At 39.6% G+C, this 24,264-nt stretch overlaps 1 protein-coding gene across 1 annotated transcript in view; it reads right to left on the reverse strand.

The window, feature by feature from the left end:
* The window catches only part of LOC105475770 (3-hydroxyisobutyrate dehydrogenase), a 140,693-nt gene extending 118,174 nt beyond the window's left edge, over positions 1 to 22,519 (reverse strand). Inside the window, exons 1-2 of the mRNA XM_011731255.2 lie at positions 22,332 to 22,519; positions 9,105 to 9,265 (exon numbers count right to left, since the gene is read on the reverse strand). Of these exons, the coding sequence (XP_011729557.1) occupies positions 9,105 to 9,265; positions 22,332 to 22,422 (252 nt within the window). The 5' untranslated portion in view covers positions 22,423 to 22,519. The remainder of the gene's footprint in view (positions 1 to 9,104; positions 9,266 to 22,331) is intronic.
* Positions 22,520 to 24,264: the final 1,745 nt, after the last annotated feature.

The following is a 24,264-nucleotide window of genomic DNA, read 5'->3' on the forward strand; positions in this document are numbered from 1 at the left end:
GTAATCCCAACACTTTGGGAGGCCAAGACGGGCTGATCACTTGAGCCCAGTGGTTCAAGCCCAGCCTGAGCAACAAAGCAAAACCCTGTCTCTACAAAAATACAAAAATTGGCTGGGCATGGTGGTACACGCCTGTGGTTCCAACTACTTGGGAGACAGGGCAGGAGGATCACTTAAGTCTGGGAGGTTGAGACTGCAGTGAGCTGTGATCCCACCACTGCATTCCAGCCTGGGTGACAGAGAGAGACCCTGTCTCAAAAGAAATGAACAAACAAAATCACTTGTAACATCTGGTAATCACATATACTCAAGGCAACTTGAATTTATGCTTCCAGGTGGACATTTTCCACCTTTTGGGCTTGAATAAACTCTATATCTAATCACAGTTTCTGAATCGTTATTTAAGGTTGACAGTTGTTAGGCTATTTCATGGTGTCGAACGTCAGAGAAAGCACTTACAGACCTTCATGGTATAGTGTATTGCTTCTAGGCTACAAACCTGTACAGCAACATTACTGTACTGAATACTGTAGGCAACTGTAACATAATGTAAGAATTTGTGTATTTAATGTATCTATACATACAAAAGGTACGGTAAAAATACTCTATTACAATCCTATATGCAGTCCATGACCAAAACATCCTCATGAGGTGCATGACTACAGTTTTACTAAAACTTGAAGAAAAGCCTCCAGGGTCATAATATTCTAAAACACTTCTTCACCTGGAACTGCAGGTGGCCATCTTGCACCTTGAAGGGAGAAAGGAGCCTAAGGGAGAAAAGCAGACTCAAGAGGCAAAGAGAAAAGAAAAGAATCTGGCTATATCTATGTCACTAAATTCAACTCTGCCAGAGGTCAGACCACTCCCCAACTCTTCGAATACATGAAACAATAAATTCTCAGTTTTTGCTTTCAAAAAAAGAAAAGCACTTCTTCAAAACGACATCTGATTTTCCTCCCTGCAAATCTCTCACTGAAAGAACAGTTGACATCAGAAATCAACTAGCCAGCATTTCTGCAATCTTGGCAGGGTGTTGGGGGATGGGCTTGTTTTCTTTGACTCTCACTTCATCAGCTTGACTTGATATAGTAACACAGAAGGAGGAAATGGACACCCATCCTTAAAAATGTATGAGTCAACTCAAATATACCCTGAATTTTTTAACCTTTAAACCCTTCAGGGCACTATTGTGGCAAAAAGTTCCAAGGTTTCACACATACTTTTCCATCTCATCCCAAGTTGTGTCTTGGCCTTATAGTAGTAGAATGAAATTCATTTTTTCTTTTATCCAACATTTTAAAAAACTAAACATAGCTATGAAATAAGAATGTTGACATTTTAATATATCAGAACCTATCTAAATTAATATTACTTTTTAAAGTAGTGCTCTTAGGAAATCACACTTGTTCTGATGATGTCGCCACTGTTCCAAACATTCTCTAAGCTGCCAACATAAATCATTTATCAACAAATGCTTTCATTTTCTGTTGCCCTCAGGACCAAAGCTTTTTCACCCTTTACCTTTCTCACTTCATCTGAATTTCACATTGTCCTACCTTCCACTGCTGTTAAAATCAATACTCAAAGGACCTCTTAGAGTCAAGATGCTTAAGAGAACGAGAGATGTGAGGAAGAGCGGCAAGAAGATTCTGTCTTCCAGGCTTCCTGCCTCAGTGTGAACCACACACAGAATTTTCCCCACTGTGTATTGGGGGAGGAGTGGCAACTGTACACAAGAAGCTAAGTCTTTGCTATTCACTAATCTGGGAGGAGCACTGACCCAGAACCCACCTTCTTTCCTTCTTTACAACCAGTGACATATTGCAAGGAAGAAGAAAAAGGAAAACGCAGTAACTGAGTCTGTGTCCTGGAACCCTCAAATTTTTATGCAGGAATCTTGGAGACCTTGTCCTTCATGACTTTCATTTCAGACTACAAAGATAATACAATCTTTGTTGGGTGAGTAAAGATTATATGCAATCTTTACTGTAATTAATCCTGTTTATATTAATAGGGAATTAATCCTGTAATTCCCTATCAGAAATGAAATGACCCTTAGGAGTTGCTTATTTTTTTTCTACCTCAAAAATTGCCTTAGCACTTAATTATAGTCAAATTACAATTTTAGTAGAAACTTCCTTGCAGTATTAGTTGGTCTTGCCACCTAAGACATATCCAACACCTTGTCACATCCAACTCAACCTGTTTTATTCCCCAAGAGCATTAGGTAAACTACTAGACATATGGTAGTTACTCAAGCTATCTCTGATGACCTAAAGTAACAGTCTTCAGCAAAGACTGAGGCTCCACTTCTTGAGGAAATTGCTCCTTTGTCTTCATTCTTAATCTGGATAAATCCTATTTGTTATTTTGCTGTCTGCCTAAATATCTAGTCTTTAGAGAGAATTCCCCTAACCACCCTCTCACCTAATGTAACACAGATTTTTATTAAAAACTAATGTGACCTTTTACTTTTTCTTTAGACTTATCACAGTTTGGAATCACATATTTGTGTGATTTGACAATCTAACACCCCCTATTGGTCCCTAAAGGCAAGGACTGTGACTATCTTGTTCTGAGCTGTATTCCCAGTGCCTGGCACATAGAAAGTTCTCGAGAAACATCTGTTAAATTAGTGACTTAATGAAGGTCCTATCCCCCGTTTTGCTAAGGTAGTCTACAGTAGCCTTAACCCATAGTGATTAGAGCAATAAAAAGTAACTTTTCTTCACAGAAGAGAATATCTGATACTACCATTTGAATGGAGAACATGAGAAAAGGAACAGCTGTGTACAGCAGAGATGAAACTAAGGCATACAGAAACTAATTTATAGTTAACATTAACATACAGTGATTAATATGTGCCAAATGCTATTTTAAGCTCCATACATAATTAACTCACTTAATCCCTGTAACAACTCTATGAAAACAGTATGATTAATCTTCATACATGTGGAAACAAGGGTATAGAGACACTGAAAAACTTGCCCAAGATTGCACAGATACTAAGTGGTAAAAAAAGATTCAAAACCCACACATTTTGTAGATTCCCAATGTTTGCTGCATTAGTTTTCCATAGCTGCTGCAACAAGTTACCACAAGCACAGTCGCTTAAAACAGAAATTTACTCTCTCACAGCTCTGGAGGTCAAAAGTCTGAAATCAAGGTGTCAAGAGAGACACGCTCCCCACAAAGGCTCTAGGGGAGGATCCGTCTTTGCCTTTTCCAGCTTCTGATGGCTCCTGATATTCCTTGGTTGGCAGCAGCGAAACTCTAATGTCTGCTTCCATCTTCACATGGCCTTCCCCTCTGTGTCTCTGTGTCTTCTTTTCTGTCTCTGGTAAGGACACCTGTCATTAGCTTTAGGGTCCACCCTAAATCCAGGATGATCTCTCTTAACTTACTTAGATCGTCAAAGACCCTGCTTCCAAAAACGTCACATTCACAGGTACTAGGAGTTAGAACTTGAATATATCTTTTTTAATAGCTTCACTGACATATCATTTGCATACAATTCACCCATTTAAAGTGTACCAAAGGCCCTGTTAACATATTCACAGACATATGCAACCATGATGACAATCAATTTCAGAAACTTTTCAAGAAGAAACCTGGCCGGGCCTGGTGGCTCACGCCTGTAATCCCAGCACTTTGGGAGGCCGAGGTGGGCAGATCACAAGGGTCAAGAGATCGAGACCATCCTGGCCAACATGGTGAAACCCCGTCTCTACTAAAAATACAAAAAAATTGGCCAGGTACGGTGGCTCACACCTATAATCTCAGCACTTTGGGAGGCCAAGGTGGGTGGATCACCTGAGGTCGAGTTCGAGACCAGCCTAGCCAGTATGGTGAAACCCCATCTCTACTAAAAATACAAAAATTAGACGGGTGTGGTGACATGTGTCTGTAATCCTAGCTACTCAGGAGTCTAAGACAGGAGAATTGCTTGAACCCGGGAGGCAGAGGTTGCAGTGAGCCAAGATTGCGCCACCGCACTCCAGCCTGGGCAACAAAGCAAGACGCCATCTCAAAAAAAAAAAAAAATTAGCTAGGCGTGGTGGGGCGTGCCTGTAGTCACAGCTACTCGGGAGGCTGAGGCAGGAGAATCACTTAAACCCGGGAGGCGGAGGTTGCAGTAGGCTGAGATCCCACCACTGCACTCCAGTCTGGTGAGAGTGAGACTCCATTTCAAAAAAAACAAAGAACAAGAAGCCTTATAGGCATTAGCTATCATGCCTCTATGCCCAACTTTCCCTCTTCCCCAGTGATAAACAACCACTAATCTACTTTGTGTCTCTATACAGACTTCCTTATTCTGGACTTTCCTGGGAAGTCTATAGTATGTGGTCTTTTATGACTGGCTTCCTTCACGCAACATGTTTTCAAGGTTCATCAATGTTGCAGCAAATATTAGTACTTCATTTCTTTTTATTACTGAATAATCATCCATTGTATGGATATAACACATTTTGTTTGGACATTCTATCCACTGATAGATTTTTGGGTTGTTTCCACTTTTTCGTGATTATGAATAATGTTGCTGAATACACATTTCCATGTGGATACAAATTTCTCATTTCTCTTGAGTATATAGCTAGGTGTGAAATTCCTGGGTCATGGCATAATTCTAATGCTTAATTGTTTGAGGAACTCCCAAACTCTTTCCCAAAGTGGCTGTACCATTTTACATTTCCACTAGCAGTATATGAGGGCTCCAATTTTTCTACAACCTCACAAACACATTTTGCTATCTAACTTTTTAATCTAGATTCTAGTGGGTGTGTCTCATGGTTTTAATTACTTTTTTTTTTTTTTTTGAGACAGACTCTTACTCTGTCACCCAGGCTGGAGTGCAGTGGTGGCAATGTCGGCTCACTGCAACGTCCACCTCCTGGGTTCAAGCAATTCTCCCACCTCAGCCTCCTGAGTAGGTGGGATTATAGATGCGCACCATCACGCTTGGCTAATTTTTTTTGTATTTTTAGTAGAGACGGGGTTTCACCATGTTGGCCAGGCTGGTCTTGAACTCCTGACCTCAAGTGATCCACCTGCCTCGGCCTCCCAAAGTGTTGGGATTACAGGCGTGAGCCACCTCACCCAGCTGTTCTGATTACGTTTCTATGATGCCTAATGATGTTGAGCATCTTTTCACGTGTTTACTGACCATTCATATATCTTCCTGGGAGAAATGTCTATTCAAATCCTTTGCCTATTTAATTGAGTTACTTGTCTTATGTTTCCGTTGTAAGACTTCTTCATATATTATAGATACAAATTCCTTTATCAGATACATGATTTGCAAATATTTTATCACATTCTGTGAATTGTTTTTCACTTCCTTGATGATGTTCTTTGGAGAACAAGTTTTTAATTTTGATAAAGTCCAATTTACCTATTTGTAATTTTGTTGCTCATGCTCTTGATGTCATATCTAAGAATCCTTCGCCAAATCCAAAGTCATAAAGATTTACCTCTGTGTTTTCTCCTAACAATTTTATAGGACATCATTGGGGGTTGGGGAGGTGGGCCACTATTCAACCCACTAAACAACCCATACAATAGATAATTATTATTAAATTCTAACTCCATGGGTACAGAACCACACAAGAGAAGGGGCAAGGGAGACAAATGATCAGTGGCTTGACTGATCTAGGCACTTTATTTTCCAACAATCTAGTTTATAAATAGGTTAACAGGTAGCTACATTTCAGAATCATCAACAGAGATGTCACACACACACACACACACACACACACATACTCAAAAACGTCTTTCATGTTAATTTCACTAATTAGTGACTATACATCACGTAATTAAAAGAAACAAAACTCCAAAGTCAAAGACCTTTGTTTAGACACTGGCTCTTGCTATTCATTCACTGCACAGTGGTAACTCTTCCTCTGAGAGGTATCCATTCCAAGACTCGCAGTGGATGTCTGAAACCACAGACAGTACCAAATCCTATAACATAGTCTATATGTTTATAGAACATAGTCTATATGTTTCACTTCATGTTCTATATGTTTATAGAACATAGTCTATATAAATATATAGACTATGTTTTCCTTTTTTTTTTTTCCTTTTTAAGGCAAGGTCTCACTCCATCACCGAGGCTGCAGCGCACAGCTCACTGCAGCCTCAACCTCCTAGGCTCAAGTAATCCTCCCACCTCAGCCTCCCAAGTAGCTGGGACTACAGGCACACACAACCACGCTCAGCTAATTTTTTTTTTTTTTTTTTTTCTGAGACAGAGTCTCCCTCCGTCATCCAGGCTGGACCAGAGTGGTGCAATCTCGGCTCATTGCAACCTCCGCCTCCCGGGCTCAAGTGATTCTCATGTCTCAGTCTCCCAAGTAGCTGAAATCACAGGCACATGCCACCACGCCTGGCTAATTTTTGTATTTTTAGTAGAGACGGGGTTTTGCCACATTGACCAGGCTGGTCTTGAACTCCTGGCCTCAAGTGATCCGCCTGTCTTGGCCTCCCAGAATGTTGGGATTAGAGGCGTGAGACACAGCGCCCAGCCAGTTTTTCTTTAAATATACACTTCTATGATAAAGTTTTAATCTACAAATTAGTCACAGTAAGAAATTAACAACAATAAAATAGAACAATTATAACGATATGCAAGCATCACTACTCCTGCACTTTGGACCATTATGAAATAAAATAAGGATTACCTGAAAATAAGCACGCAATATCACAACAGCCAATCACTGAGGCGGCTACTAAGCGGCTGATGGGCCAGAGAGTGTCTACAGCATGGAGACACTGGACAAAGGGATGATTCACATCCAGGGTGGGCAGAGCAGGACAGCACAAGATTTCATCATGCTACTCAGAACGGCATGCAATTTAAAACTTATAAATTGTTTATTTCTTGAATTTTGTACTTAACATTTTCAGACCACATTTGACTATAGGTAACTGAAATTGTAGAAAGTGAAACTACAGATAATAAGAACCACTGTATAACGTTAGGGATATTATTTAGCTTCTCCAAGCATCAATTTCTTGATAACACTTCTGTTGCAAAGACAAAATGAGATAATATATACAAAATATTTAGCAAAAGACCTGACACATAGTAGGTGCTCACTAAATACTGTATTAGATTCTTTTCTCTGCCTTTCAAAATATCTGTCAAAATATATCTATTTCAAAATAAATATCTATTTCAAAAATATCTATTTGAAAATAAATATCTCATTCACACAGGGTGAATCACCATCTCTGAAGATGGTAAAAGGCCACCTTTCCCAGATTCTCTTATTCTTAAGGTAGGCTTCCTTCATACCTACCTAAAATTAGCAACACAAAAGAAATAATAAACTTGTTGGGAAATAGAGGTAGGCCTGGTAACTTCAGAGTATGAGGTAATTCAGGTAGGGCATCAGAAAGCTCTAGAATTCTGGGAAAACACAGGAGAGATTCACAAAGCAGTGACGATCATTACAGTTGTTCCACAGACAAGCTGGAAGTGCTACAGGGATAGAGGGAAAGTACTTGTGTTGAACAATTTAAAAGGTCACAAGTTTCTGCTTTGCCGGTCTAGGGTAATAGTCTCCATTCAATTCCTATTCCACTCTTTGGTCAAATTTTGTATTTAATTGAAGATATGTCCTCTGTTTAGAGATGAAGTACCCTTGTTACTCTTACTAACAGATAAACCACTGTAAAACGGCAATACCAAATAGATGTGTTATCCCAGAAAATAATAACCATCTCCTCAAAATAACTACTAATTGGTTCATCTCAGACTGAATATCAACTTGAAATGCTCACCACCTCTGAAGATGGTAAAAGGCCACCTTTCCCAGATTCTCTACTATACAACTGATCAAATTTCTCCAACAAGGCTACTAAGTCCCTACATTAATTAAGCCCATAAGCCTGCTGTACTGGGAGTATAGTATCCGTATTCAGCGACTGAACAGGCAGAAGCAGCCACAACACTATGCTGAAAAGTTCCAAAGTCATACTTCCACCCTAACACTACACTGCTGCAATTTCCATATGGCACAAAAACCACGGAAAGGGAAAAGATTCAGATATCTAGTTGTGAAAATGGCCTCTAAGTTACCTAAAGCTGTTCTGTATCTAGGTATAGCATTTATCAGTATTTATTTTCAAGTCTATTATCTAGAAGTTGACTAATTTTTTTCTCTCACCTTTTTCTCAGGAATTTTTTAGTATTCTCTGTTTTGGGGTCACATACTATCCTCAGTTACCACTCTACAACTTGACCAAGAAGGATTTCCTCATATCTAGAAAAAACAAACTCTATATTCAGATACTGATACATGGTCTCCTATAATTTGAGTTATTGATAAAGTTTAACAAATCCAAACAACTCAAGACTTAACCAGCAGATACTATCATCCAACATGATAAACTCTAGTACCAAAATTCTTTAACATGAATGATAGCCTAAAAACAAAACACTAGAGATTCACTATAACTCAACTCTTCATTACAAGACATAGTGTTTTTAGGTTGTCTCCTGGTTTATGGCCAATAACTAATAATTATGCACAAAGTGCTGCTATATGGTGTTTACAAAGTATGTTCACATACATTCTCTCATTTGAGCTTCACAACCTAATGGCGTAGGTTGTCATCATTCACCTTTTAAGAATGAGGAAATCAGCAGAAGTGATGTAACTTGCCCCCAGTAAGAAAGCACGTAACTATCTGAACTAGAGCCCAAACTAAGCTTTATATCTCTCAGTCTACTCTTGTTTTAAAGACAATTGTGCTTTTAATAACACAGGAGATTATTTCCACCAAACTAAATACTTTAACAGCACAATCAGTAAAGTTACTATCTCAGAAAACTGATACAGAGCTAAAGCAAGGCCCTCTCACCAAATGTGCAAAATGTTCCAAGTCACCCGCCAAAGAATAGATACCCCTGAGTGTCTGACGAGAACTCTCCTTTACTGCAAATCTGGATGTTGGATGTTTACATATATATAAAATTAACATTGAATCAGGTTTACAACTCCATTGGGTATACTTCTAACAAGCTGTCACTTATTTGAATGTACATTCATTTTTAATCCTCAAAATCTAAAACAAATCTAAAGAAAAGGTCTTACCTGTTCACCTGCATCTTGAAACTCTTTGCAGGCATCAGGGAACACATCATAAATAATAAGTGGATAGCCATGTTTCATGAGATTTTTTGCCATTGGATTCCCCATGTTGCCCAGTCCAATGAATCCAACTGGAGTCTTTGAAGCCACTGACCTAGAACACACTGATTTCAATACATTATATTCAATAGGGGCAAATAATATTTTTTATTGTAAACATTCATTTAATATTAGCAAGTCAATTGTTAGGTTTTTTTTTTTTTTTAACTAAAAGAAACTTTTAGGACCAGGTGCAGTGGTGCGCACCTATAATCCTAGCTACTTGGGAGGCTGAGGCAGGAGGACTGCTCAAGCCCAGGAGTTTTAGAACAGCCTAGGCAACACAACGAGATCCCATCTCAAAAATACACAAAATAATAATACATTTATTTAAGAAAAAAAAAATCCCACTAACTTTTAAAAGGTTAATTTTAAACTAATGGACCTAACCACATTTAAAGTTATCAACAATGTGCAGGCAGACTAACTTCTAATTATTTAGTTTTCTGGGGCACAGTCACAAAATTTTAAGCATTTTTCCTGTTTTGTACCTGTATAACATTCCTTTACCATTTTTAACACTAAACTAAATAACATTATCATTTACAAAACACCTAATATGTGATTCACTTATAATGTGAAGTATTCTATATTATTTCCCTTAATAATGTGTATAAAAGACAGAAGTATTCAATAAGACCTATGTCTTGGACCAGCTCCAAGAATGGAAAAGCTGTTCACCTTCCCACTCCCACAGTTACAGAAACCATCTCCTCCAATGATACAAAAAACAAAAAAAAATCTCAAAAAGATGTTAAACCCAGTAGAATGGAATCATCGGTTTATAAAGGTGGTCCTTGGGGAGAAAGCGGAGACACTTCCATAGGCTTTAAATGGCAAGTATAACAGTATCAGGACCTTGGTCTAACAACTCTGAACTTTCAGAAAAGAGAAACTTCCTTATTTTATTTATTTATTTATTTATTTTATTTATTTATTTTTTTTTGAGATGGAGTCTTGCTCTGTCACCCAGGCTGGAGGGTAGTGATGCAATCTCGGCTCACTGAAGCCTCTGCCTACTGGGTTCAAGCAATTCTCACGCCTCAGCCTCCGGAGTAGCAGGGATCACAGGCACGTACCACCATGCCTGGTTAATTTTTGTACTTTTAATAGAGACAGGGTTTCACTCTGTTGACCAGACTGCCATTTAAAAAAAAAAAAAAAAAGTCTTAAAAACTATACAGATTTTATTTATTCTTTTCTTTTTCATATAAGACTTTTTGAAATTACTCTGTGGGCATATGAATCAAAGTAATGCGTTACAGAGTGGGGAGGCTTTACATTACTATGGAAATAACATTAGATGCAGTTTTTCACTTTCTAGATTGAGAACTCCACTCAACAAATATTAATTGCATGAAGTACTACGACAGAGCTCAGAGATAGACACAAGCAATGTATGGTCCCTGTCCTTTAAAAGCTCACAGTCTAGTGAGGGAAGAAAGAGAAATAACTCTCCTTGCCCTTTCATTTCCCAGAATTCTTTTTCTTTTTTCTTTCAAGAACTCCAGCTTTAAAATTTGTAGTGCAACAACTAATCACAGTCCCTCTTTTAAGTTTCAGGTTCCCTCAACTGAACTTAATCTGCTCTTCCCTGAATTGAATCTGAATGGAATGAGACTTGTTAAAAGCAAATTATTTGAAGCCCTAACGCTTAAGAACTAGAGGTCTTCTTGGGTTAGAAGCATATTTAATTCCTTTAACTTAATGATTGACTAACACTCCCATTAAATGTGGGTGTCATTTCCGTGCAACATCATTTAACAGGTGCTAAGTTTAATACACTGATATAATAGTACATTGGTATAATTTGTCTTTCTGGCCCACGAGGAATTCAGTAACAGAAAAGTGACACCTAATTGAAATTTTATTTTGATATTTAAAAAAAATGAGTACACTTCATCGAGAACTCTAACTAATGCTCACAAACAAACTAGCAATAATAGCCAGAAAGACAATGTGGCATTACTGTGCCTGACTACTGTGTTAAGGTTGAAAAGGTATAATTTAGCAATCTAAAAACATTAGAAACTAGGAAGATTATAATTTAAAGACAGTTAATTTAACAGGCAATTCACCCTAGGTCAAACACTTCGTAAGCAGAGTCAGGTAGAACCACAATTCATTCACAAATTCAACAAATATTAAGCAACTATCACATGTACCAAAAGAGATGCCAAGGAAGGTAAGAGACACAGTCCTTGCCTTCAACAAACTTAAAACCCAAGAAGAAATAAACCATGTACATAAACACTGACATAAGACAGTTAAGGATAAAAACAGAATGCTGATGAAAAATGAGAATTCATGGTGTGGGAACTTGAGGAAGGTGGCATCTGACCTGGATATTAAGCAAGGGGTAGGATTTCAAATGGATAGGAGGGTAAGGAGAAAAAGTTCCAAATAGAAAAAGGAACATGAATATACACAAGGAACTAGAAGAGCCATGAAGAAATGACAGTAATAGTTAATACTTGCTGCAATTTTACTACATGCCAGACACTGTACTAAGCACTTTATAAACAGACTTATTACCATATGCTATATATGAAGCCCATCTTACAGCTGAGAACCCTGATGCTTAGTGAGCTGAAGTAAAATACCCAATACTTTACTAAGTTGTAATGCCAAGATTCAAATCCAGACATTCTAATTTTAGAGTCTCCACTTGTAAACACTGTATGATACTGCCCTCTATTCTTCCTAAAGAATGCACAAAGAAACAAAACAGCAAGAGATTAAGATTTTTTTTAAAAATGCAACCATAATGTGGAAGGATGGAAGGATGCTAAACAACTGGTATTTTGTAGGCAAGAGGTAGTTACTGAAATGGTGGGCAAGAGAAATGACAGATGAGACTTAATACTTTAGGAACAGAAAAGAGGCAGCAGTGCACAATGAATGAACTTAAAGAAAAGAGTCTGGAGGCAAGAAGACCAATATAAAAGCAACGGTAATCCTCTAGATGCCTTAGTTTGAGCTACTATAACAAATATACCATAATGGCTTAAATAACGAACACTTATTTCTCATAGTTCTGGAGGCCAGGAAGTCCAACACGAAGATGGCAGCAGATCCAGTGTCTGGTAGGTCCATTTACTCGTTTCCCGATGGCCATTTTCTCACTGTATCCTCACACGGTAGAGAGCAGAAAGAGAAGCAGCTCTCACGTCTCTCTGTATAAGCGCGCTAATCCTATTCACAGGAGCTCCACCTGCATGATCTAATTGCCTCCCAAACGGCCGAGCTCCTAATATCATTATATTGAGGGTTACGAATTTTGGCCAGGCACATTGGCTCACGCCTATAATCCCAGCACTTTGGGAGGCCAAAGTGGGTGGATCACCTGCGGTCAGGAGTTTGAGACCAACCTGGACAACATGGTGAAACCCAGTGTTTACTAAAAATACAAAAATTAGCCAGGCATGGTGGCATGCGCCTGTAATCCCAGCTACTCAGAAGGGTGAGGCAGGAGGATCGCTTGAACACAGGGGGGTGGAAGCTGCAGCGAGCCAAGATTGTACCACTGCACTTCAGCCTGGGTGACAGAGCAAGACTCCATCTCAAAAAAGAAAAAAAAAGGAATTCAACATAAAAATTTTGTAGGGACATAAAATTTCAGTCCATAACAAAGTCAAAGTTAATAAAGTGTGGTAGCCACAGGAAAAGACAGGTATAAAAAATACTTCAAAGACAGAAGTAAAAGGATATAACAATGGATTGGATTATAAGCTAAAATAAGGGTGAGGTCCAAAATGACAGCAAGAGAATAGTGTTATCAATACCTCAGTGAAAAAATCAAGGAGATCTGGCTCAGTTTTACACAGGGCAACGATGAACTGTCAATGAGCTGAAAGACGTCCAACAGACTATTAGAAATATCATGACCAACGTTTCAGTTATAGGATGAGAAAAAAGAGATATACATGGTAGCCACCTGTCTCAAAGTAAGAGATGAAATCTGTAAAAGCTAATAAAATCACCAGATGAGTATAAAGAGGCTGAAGGTCAAAAGCTGAACCTCTCTGAAGCCCAAGAGAATGTGTATACTCAAAAGTCAAAACCAACCCTAAGCTGAAACAGATGTTAGAATCAGGAAACAAGGACATTAAAAATTATAACTGTAGTCCATATATTCCAAAGGTAGAATTATGAAAGATATTTTTACCAATCCAAATTAAATTTCTTGAGATGAAATCTACCAATAAAATGTGTGAGATGAAAATTATACCAGAAGATTAACCAAAGAATAGATACCAAAGATTAATAACCTTGAAGATAAATCAATAGAAACTATTTAAAACACAGAGAAAAAAAACAATTTAAAAAATAAAGAGAGCATCAATATGCTGTGAGACAGCTTCAACCACCCAAACACATATGTAACTCGAGTCCTCAAACGAGGGGAGAGAAGTGGGGCAGAAAATATATGTGAAGAATGAATGGCCAAAAATGTTCCAAAGTTGATGAAAACTACAAACACCCCATGCATCCAAGGAACTGGATGAACCCCAATACAAAAAACGTGAAGAAAACCATACCAAGACACATCACAATCAAACACATAAGAGCAGCCACAGGAAAAAAGACACACTATGTAGAAAGGGAAAAAGATAAGGATAAAGGCAGATTTTTCATCAGAAACAATGCAAGTGAGAAGACAGTGGTGCAACATTTTTTAAACACTAGAAGGAAAAAACAACTGTCAAGCTAGAAATCTATAACCAGGAAAAATATACAAATATTCGTATATTCCACAGGTATGAATAAATCTCAGGGATATGGTGATGGATATGTTTACTTTTTTTTTTTTTTTTTTTGACAGGGTCTCACTCTGTCGCCCAGGCTAGAGTGCAGTGACGTGATCACAGCTCGCTGCAGCCTCAACTTCCCAAGCTCAGATATCCCACTTCAGCTTCCCAAGTAGCTGAGACTACAGGCACATGCCACCACGTCCGTCTAATTTTTGTATTTTTTTGTAGAGAAGAGGTTTCATCATGTTGGCCAGAATGGTCTCAAACTCCTGAGCTCAAGCAATCAACAGGCCTCAGCCTCCTAAAGTGCTAAGAGTGTAGGCGTGAGCCACCGCACCAAGCCACACTATCCTGACTGTGATGATAGCTTCACTGGCTTATATACATCAAAACTTACCAAATTGTATACTTTATGTACAATTTATCGTATGTCACTATATTGCTAACAAAGCTGTTTTTAAAAAGTCAGTATCATATTTATAGAATCAAACAAGACAGTTCTCAATTAAAAAATACTAAAGTGATAGATTAATCAAATGTAAAGTAGGAAGTCTGAATAGATCCTTTTTAAAAAAAGCTGGACTTTCTTAAAAAAATAATGAAATCTTGAATATAAACTGTACATTAGATGATACCATGGAATTGCTGCTAATTGGCTTAGGTAGGACAATGGTAGTTTGGTTACATAGAATATCCTCATTCTTAGATTCATGCTGAAGCATTAGGGTTAAAGTGTCATGTCAGCAATTTACATTCAAGTGGAATAGGTATATATGTGGAACAAAAAAAGATAATGTGGCAAAATATTAACAACTGTTGTTTCTAAGGAAAGAGTATATGGATGCCAGTTATATTATTCTTTCAATACTTTCTGCTTCATATTTTTCATAATAAAACAAAGGGGAAAAGTTTAGCACGTCTATGTGGAAAAAATATCACAAACAGATAAAATACAAATAACAAGAAAAATACTCCAACACATAACAAAAATAGCGCTACTTTGTTTTATATGTAAAATAACTTTAAAATCTGGAAGAAAATATAATTTTTTTAAGTAGGCAAAAATCACGAAATGACAACAGAAAATTTGTAAATTACCTCCCCAAAAACCCTCTAAATATATACCCAACTTGTCATAATTAGAGAAATGCAAAACAAAATGATGTAATACTATTTTTCACCTGTTGGATACGTTTTATTTCTTTGATAAAAACTGCTCTTGGTAAGAAATAACTGATGAAAACATATGCTCTCATATACTGTCCAACTGTATATTAGGTCAACCTTTTGGATGGTAATTTGGCAAAAAAAAAAAAAAAAAAATTTGAACTTTTATTTAAAATTTAAATTTAAAACATGCATACTCTCTGACCCAGCAATTCCATTTCTAAGAATATATAGTACACATGAGGGGCCAGCCAACTTTGTCTTAAAGGGTCAGGCAGTAAATTATTTTCAGCTTTGTGAGCCATAAGGCTCACAACTATTACAACTATTACATTCATCTATTTACAACTATTTCATTCTGTTACAACTATTTCATTCATCTACTCTAGTTTGAAAGCAGCCATAGACAACATACAAACAAATGGGTATGGCTGTGTTCCAATACAATTTTATTCACAAAAAAGGTGCCCAACTAAGGGCCATAGCAATCCCTACTATGTATTAAATTCTGAACAACACAAAGATACAGTTTATTACACCACTGCTTGTAACAGCCAAAAAACTGCAAATAACTATATATTAATAATGCGCTTCATTCATAACTAATTATATATTAATAGGGCACTTAATTCATAACTAAATATACATTGTAGGGCACTTGATAATTCACAGTAAATAACACAATGAAATGTGCAAATGTTTAAAAAAAAGGTGATATATTTATCTAAAATTATAGGAAAAAATCTCCAGGATAAGTTATTAAGTGGGAAAAAAAACCCCACAAAACGCTGAACATTATCTATAGGATAGAGTATGAGAGGAGAAAAAAGGATACATACGCATTAAGTTTTCTGATTTTCTGTATGGAGACACACGAAACAGTACTTACACCTGGAGAGTTGGACTACTGGGTCAGAGTTGAAGAAAATATTACATTTTATAACCTTTCCCATTTTTTTACCATGAGCATGTAACTTTTGTAACTACTTTTATAATAAAATTAAATACATAAAGTGGCACAGTGAAATTTAATATATGCCATGTGAATGAATAATAAACTAGGTAAGTTTCATCAAATAGGCATATGGGAATAAAAGCCAGTTCTAAAGCAATTACAAAGTAATGATGCTGATAAAAGTGGATTGTGTAAAGGTAAACAGTGTCACAGCAATCATTACACATTGCAGGTTGACTCTCCAATATTCTTTCCCCTAGATCCGAGGTCAAGTTCCAAACTGCCTAAACTAATACATGGTAATGTCATCCTTCTGCCAAATGACTAGTTCAGGAGCTGCCAGCCCTAAGTTAAAGTTCTAGAAATGCTGTGGAAAGTCTGCAAATGTAATGGGGAATGAACAAGAAATTAATGAAAGCATTGTATCTAATCAGCAAACTTCTGTGACTCTCAATACCACTAAGCTAAGTGACAGCTGGGGAAAGGCACAAACAGACCACAACAACGGATTTATCGAGAAATACAACAAGAGGCTGAAAAAAATAGTATTAGGCATTAGTGAAATTCCTAATTATAAATAAGTTTGAGACTGGATACAGACAAACCTAGAGAGAGACCTAACGAAATGAGGAAACAAGAAAGTATGTCTATGTACTTGGAGGAAAACGGAGGGAGTCAAAGGACCAGGTGATGAGCATTATGTAACATTATGTTTGTTAGAACAAGAATCACAGAGGGGGTTAAATCAACCAGAAGACTAGTTCTGCTGGTGAAATCTCGGCAAGAGAATCACTCCCACTACTAAGATCCTAGAGAAGCTCAAGTAGAGTGCTGATGTTTGTTACTAAAGCTGAAGAAGTGAAGAACAATGAGGCCATGTTGGATGGGCCAACATGAATGTGAATGAAGATAAAGTTTTCAAAGGGCTCAGCTCTCTTTATTTCATCTTTGCCTGTGGCAAAGTTAAAGAAAGGGCAGTATAATTAGATGACCTGATGTCAAAAGAGAAGAAGTTATTTATTGATAGTGATAATGTTTAAAATTTTCTCTGAGTTGGGAAGGCCTAGGTTCCTATCCAGATAATTTCACTTCTCAGATGTATACAAGTTACTTAACTTCTCAAGACATTGTTTGATCAATAAAAGTACCTACTTCAGAAGGTTATTGTAAAGATTACTTGAGATAATGCATATAAAGCGTTCAACAGTGCCTGACACATGACAGATAATACGTATTACTTACTCTTACTAAAATTGGTCAAGAAGTAGCAGTACAGGTGAAGTCCTATGCCAACTGCCCCATTTTGCCTAGTGGGTTAGAAGTAAGAGTCAAAGAGATAGAAAAAGGAATAGATGCCTGTAGGAGAAGCCCTGTATCTGGGGAAAGAAAGCTTTTAGTTAAGGTGAAGCACCTGAATAAGCACTTGGCAAATACAAAAGAATTTGCAACCAAAGGAGCAGAAATCCATGAGCATAATGGAATGATTATTGCCCTAAAAACTTTCAAACCTAAATAACGCATCTCTCTTTAAATAACTTCTGACAGTAGAGAGTGGGAAAAAGTAGAGTTAAAACATAAATAAAACCAAACTGGGAGAAAATCAATCAACAAAATACAAAGGTGATACTGGTTGACCGGTTAAGAAACTAGCATTAGTGTCTATTACTGAGGACCAATGTAAAGAAACTAGCTAGAAAACTTGGCAAAGTTTGTTTCTAAATTTATAGATGCAAATTTACCAATCATGACCTCTTTCTCCAATGTAACAAGGGGAGTTATCCGTATCTTGACAACCTTAAGTGCTACCAAAAACCAGGTTTCACTAAGTGTCAAAATGCAAAAACTGGTAACAAGTTAATTACTTTACATTTCTGAGGCTTCTTTTCTATTCAAAGTAATGCATTTTCATTGTAGAAAACTAGAATGAAAAAGTATATAGTCATAAGGGGAAACAATCTCATTACACAAAAATAAAAACATTTTGCATGGACCTTCAGTCTTTCGACTGCATTTTTCATTGTATCATTAGGTTTTCTATACAATGTATGTCTATTTTATCACATAATACTGCATCATAAGCACTCTATCTGCTTTACTATTAAGAGTTACTAAACTAAGGGTGAGGACTTTCTCTATAAAGGCCTTTATGGTCTCAGTTAACTTATTTTAGTAATAAATACGCTCCTTATGTAATTTCACAAGTTTAGGGTCAACTTTTAGTCCCAGGACCACGAGCAGCTTTTCAGAACTTCATGTGCAGCCCCAGAAGCTAAGGTAAAGGGAAAAACTGCCATTATATATTTGATTTATCCAATGAGTTATGCTACTTTGAAAGTAAATTTCATGTATACAGAAGGACCAAAAATATTAAAAATTGTATTCCTGTTTCTATACATGATGCTAACTTTTCCATTCTACCTTTGGTCAGGTGGTCACTTCAAGATGATCTGATGTGATTTATTTTTCCATGTACAAGCTGGAGAGTCACAACAAGACATTTTGTAGAGGGCCTACATCCATAGATTTTTTTCTCTGTATAAATAAGTCTGAAACTAAATTTAATTACCTTGTAAAATAACATACACAATTGTATCAAACAGGTGATGAAATAGTAATATACATACAATTTAATATTTCTCATTCTTCTATTTCCCTTTCAATGCTTTAAGTATTTTAAAATTAGGCTCAGGTACAGCGGCTCATGCCTGTAATCCCAGTACTTTAGGAGGCTGAGGTAGGAGGATCAGTTGACTCCTGGCGTTCAAGACCAGCCTAGGCAACATGGTGAGACTCCATCTCCACAAAAAAAAAAAAAAAAAAAGCCAGGCGTGGTGGTGTGCACCTGTGGTCCCAGCTACTTGGGAGGCTGAGGCAGGAGGATTGCTTGAGCCCAGGAGGTTGAGGTGACAATGAGCCATGATTGCACCACTGCACTCCAGCCTGGGCAAGAGAGAGAGAAACCCCATCTCAAATAAATAAATAAACAAACATACAAACAAACATTTAAAAATTAAGATGTGGCAGGCTGGGCACAGTGACTAATGCCTGCAAGCCCAACACTTAAGGAGGTCAAGGCAAGAGGATGGCTTCAGGCCAGCAGTTCTAAACCAGCGTAGTAGGCTACTAGCCTTGTCTCAAAAAACATTTTTTTTAATTAGCTAGGTATGGTGGTGCACCCCTGCAATCCTAACTACTTGGGAAGCTGAGGCAGAAGATCACTTGAGTCCAGGAATTCAAGGTTGCAATGAGCTAAGTAGGTGCCACTGTACTCCTGCCTGGACAACACCGGGAGACCTGTCTCTAAAACGTATTTATAAAAAAATTAAAAAGATGTGCTACTAACTGGCAACTTTCAGGTTTCATTTTTTTAAACAGTAAATAAATTATATAGATCCTTATATTATCATTTGTATGATATAAGCATCTTAAACATACTACAAATATCCAAGAGAATTCAGAACATCACACATTATTATTTGAACATGGTTCTTTTCTTTTTTTTTGGGGGGGGGGGGGACGGACTCTCGCTGTGTCGCCCAGGCTGGAGTGCAATAGCCCCATCTCAGCTCACTGCAAGCTCCGCCTCCCGGGTTCAGGTCATTCTCCTGCCTCCGCCTCCCGAGTAGCTGGGACTACAGGCACCCGCCACCACACCCGGCTAATTTTGTTTTGTATTTTTTAGTAGAGACGGGGTTTCACCGTGTTAGCCAGGATGGTCTCTATCTCCTGACCTCGTGATCCGCCCGCCTCGGCCTCCCAAAGTGCTGGGATTACAGGCGTGAGCCACCGCGCCCAGCCTGAACATGGTTCTTTTTCTTAATGTCATTTGACTCCAAACTTGCAGGTAGATTTTTTTCTACTCTTTAAGAATCTAATGTCAAAAAAGTTAACACTTTTGCAGTAAACTCAAATTAACAGAAAGTTAAATGTTTAAAACAATTCCAGAGAAAGGCCGGGAGCGGTGGCTCACGCCTGTAATCCCAGCACTTTGGGAGGCCGAGGCGGACGGATCACGAGGTCAGGAGATGGAGATCATCCTGGCTAGCAGGTGAAACCCCGTCTCTACTAAAAAATACCAAAAAAATTAGCTGGGCGTGGTGGTGGGCACCTGTAGTCCCAGCTACTCGGGAGGCTGAGGCAGGAGAAAGGCGTGAACCCGGGAGGCGGAGCTTGCAGTGAGCCAAGATCACGCTACTGCACTCCAGCCTGGGTAACAGAGCGAGACTCCATCTCAAAAAAAAAAAAAAAAAAAAAAAAAAAGAATTCCAGAGAAAAAAACAATTGGTGAAGTGATCTAATCACTTTGTCACAAAAGAACTATTTAAAATTTATCAGAAATCTACATTCTTACAATATCTTTGGGCCAAAGAACCCAAAGTACAAGACCATATGCCAAAGTAGTCTAATCAGCACTCTTGAGGTAGGACCTCCCAGTTTAGAGGCACCTATTAGTCTTAGGCCTCAGGCTCTTTCACCATGAACTGGTAAGAACTTTCATAACGCTAAAAGGTACATCAAGGGTTCATTAAAATACCATTAGAACACCTTGTAAAACCACTAAACAGCAAATATCTCTTCCTTGGCTAATTAGAACTGAAAGAATTGTGAATTCATGTGAAAAGTGCTGCTACTGTGGAAAAGTGTCTTTTTTTTTAAGGTTATCTCAAAAGTCGGGAGCATTTTTGTAGCTCAATATATAAGCTCAAATAGTGATTACATTCAGGTTTGGCACATTCTGAGTTTTTATCTTGTTACTGTGGTTCTGTATCAGACACGTGCTCTCTTGCATCTCGCCAAGCCTCTGTCCTCCAACCAGAAACGAAATTCAGAAGTTTCACTGAGGGGGAGAATGGCAAGCTGTTAAGAATTTTAAGAGAAAGTTCTTACAATTCCAGGCCAGGCACGGTGGCTCATGCCTATATTCCCAGCACTCTGGGAGGATCACTTGAGCCCAGGGGTTCAAGACCAGCCTGGGCAACATGGCAAAACCCTGTCCCTAGTGAAAATACAAAAACTGGACGGGCATGGTGGCGCATGCCTGTAATCCCAGCTACTCGGGAGGCTGAGGTGGTGGGAGGATCACCTAAGCCCAGGAGGTCGAGGCTGCAGTGAACAGTGTGATTGGGCCACCGCACTCCAGTCTGGGCGACAGAGACCCTGTCTCAAAAAAAAAAAAAAGAAAAGGGGGGGGCAGCATGGGGGAGGCTCAAATCCTAACCTACCACACTTTTTTAACCAAACATTAGAAAAAATTAATGCCAAGATATTTTTGTGGTTAATCCTCAGTATCATCTTGCTACAAGGTGCACTGTTACAACTCTCAAACTTTCACAAGAAAACGGCAGTGTCCCCACAAATCAACCAATTTTTCAATTAAAGAGGAGTCTTGGTGTGATAGAAAGTGAAGGAATTAGGTAGAACTGAGAACTACTTCCTAGATCTTGCTGGGAATATCCTGATTCACTTATCCAAGGGGCCTCATGTCCCTCGTGCGGAATATGAAAGACTGTGGACCTTCATCCTGGCTCTAACAACTGTCTCTTCATAAATTCATGGCTAACTTCCACAATTTACAATAGTATGAGAGGAGGGAGGCAGGATAAATTCCGCCCACAATCTTGAGGACGCTGAACATGCTTTGGTTCATAATTTGACAGAAATGACATTTTTTAGATGGCACAGTTACAGTAGAGGGGGGAAGCCCGTCTTGCTGGTCAAGGCTGACTCAAACTTTGCTGGAAGATTTACTGCCTGGCTTGTACAGACACCGCTTGTGTAATAAGGCCATTCCCTCGTACTCAAGTGGTTAAACATCAGGCCCTGCTGCCCAACTGTGTCCCCAATCCAAGGTGCACCCTGGGGGCGCTGAAAGGCCAGGGGGCGCTGGGGTGAGTGCGGGGTTGCCCCTGGAGTTGGGCCCTCCAAAAGTCCTCGGAGTCCTAACTCCAAAGCAGCATGCCGCGGTCCCAAATACTCTTCCCTTCAGCGCAAGCTCTTCCCCACCTCTTCCTAAATACCGAAAAGGGCGCTGAACCCGTTCATCAGGAGCTGGGGAGAAAGGGAGGTAAGGCAGAGGGGGGTACTCGCGGAGTGGCGGCCGGAGAAGAGGACAGGCCTTTAGGACCAGCCAAAATAATGGTTTTTAAGCCCCAGCCCAAGCGCAGCACCTCCCGAGAAAAGACTTCTTCGGCCGTCTGGACAGAAAAAGCGAGCGGCCGAAAGAAGGACAAGGGGGAGGAGGCGTGAGGTCCTTACCCGCTGCAAAGCTGCCGGCTGCCGGCCGCAGCCGCCGGCTCCAGTACCGGAGACCGGAGGCAGCTCCGAGGAGCCGTAAGGAGGCTGCCATGCTGCCCCCGCCCCTCCTCCCCGCGGTGACCGCCGCCGCCTCCTGGAGGGCCCACAGACGGCGAGCGTGTGCAGCGGGACTAGCTGGCTCCGCCACGGAAAAAGCCGCGCGCGCACGCGCTCTCACCGCTCGGGGGCGGGTGCCCACGCGCGAGAGAAGGAGCGCGGAGCCGAGAGGAGCGGCCTGACGCGGCAGAGTCTGTCAATCCCCTTACGGACAGGGAAACAGACCAATCAGAACTCCCAGATCCGCCGCTGCGCGAAGGACCAATAAGAGGTCTTTTTGAACAGTGGCGTCAGGCGCCCTGGCTCTGCCCCCAAGCTCGTGCCTCATTTACAGCCTGCGGGCGGGAGTCTCCTTGTTTACCAAAGCAGAGGGCGTGTGGGAGCAGGTGGCCGTCTCCCGCTCCCGCCTCTTTGGAAAACCTGTCCCCAGAACCGTCCTACGGAGAGCTGTATTGCGTGTTTAAAAGGACAAAACTGACTCGCAGCTTGAAAAACACTCAGAAAGCTACCATGTGTGTAATAACTTTTAAATTCATTTGATTTTGTTTAACACAACAGTTTCTCAATAAATTCTAAAAATAGTAGGAAAAGAAGTTGGTAACATTATCTTTGAAGGGAAGAATTACTAGAAACTTGCACTTTCTATTTCAAGTATTTCTCTAATACTTGAAAATTCTACAGCCTAAATCCATTTTGTAAGCAAAACTAAATATAAAATCCAGAAAGTAGTAGTACATGTATGTGTATTAGAAAGACAGTCCTTTTTTTTTTTTTTTCCTTCTTTGGAGACGGAGTCTGTCACCCAGTCTTGAGTGCAGTGGTGCGATCTCGGCTCACTGCAACCTCCGCCTCCCGGGTTCAAGTGATTCTCCTACTTCAGCCTCCGGAGTAGGTGAGGTGGGACTGCAGGCCTGCGTGCGCCACCACACCCGGCTAATTTTTTGTCACTTTTAGTAGAGGCGGGGTGTCGCCATTTTGCCCAGGCTGGTCTCAAACTCCTGGCCTCAAGTGATCCGCCAGCCTCGGCCTTCCAAAGTGCTGGGGATTACAGGCGTGAGCCACTGCACCGTGCGGACAGACAGACAATCATTCTTCTGTCAGTTCTTGGTGTACCTATTCGAGTCTGTAAACCCCTTGAGGGTAATTGCAGGCCTTCTCATCTCCACTAACTCCACCAAAGGGTTGGAAGTCATGACCGCACCAAAGCAAAACTATATAGCCTTTGGAGAATGGCGATAAAGCAGGAAAGAGGATGTGTATGGAGTAGGTAGGGAAATGCGAACCCCAATCTGAGGAGCACAATCAACAAATTTGACTTTGACCTTTTTTTTTTCACTCTACCCAGTAACCCACGGAGTTGAAAGCACAGGAATTGGATCATTTCCATCTGGGCTCTTTCATGTTTCTGGGCATGCTGGCAACGTTTCCAAAAACCTGTACAGAGTGCAAGGTCCCTATCTGTAACTGGGAGGAAAGTAATTCCCTTCTTTGACCATCTCTCCACCCCAATCCTCTACCCAACACTAAATGAAAAAAATGAAGGAAAGGGAGTGAGGGAGAAAAAACTCATTTCACCAATTAGACCCTCTCCTAGATTTGGGTCCCCACCCCTACTAGGGGTTAATTAGTTTCTGGAGCATTCCCCACCTGTGCCTCTCTTCCTGGTTTCGTCAGGTTTTAGCTGGAATAGATCTCCTGCAACCAATAAATGTGGGCCTACAGGTTTCTTTCTTTTTCTTCCTCCAGCCCTACAGATTTCTGTAATTAACTCCTGAAGTGCAATTGGCCTTTCAACTATGTCTCCTCCAAGAAGCCCTACATTGTCTCCTCCGAGAAG

The sequence above is a fragment of the Macaca nemestrina genome, chromosome 4, assembly GCF_043159975.1.
Source record: "Macaca nemestrina isolate mMacNem1 chromosome 4, mMacNem.hap1, whole genome shotgun sequence".
Lineage (NCBI taxonomy): Eukaryota > Metazoa > Chordata > Mammalia > Primates > Cercopithecidae > Macaca > Macaca nemestrina.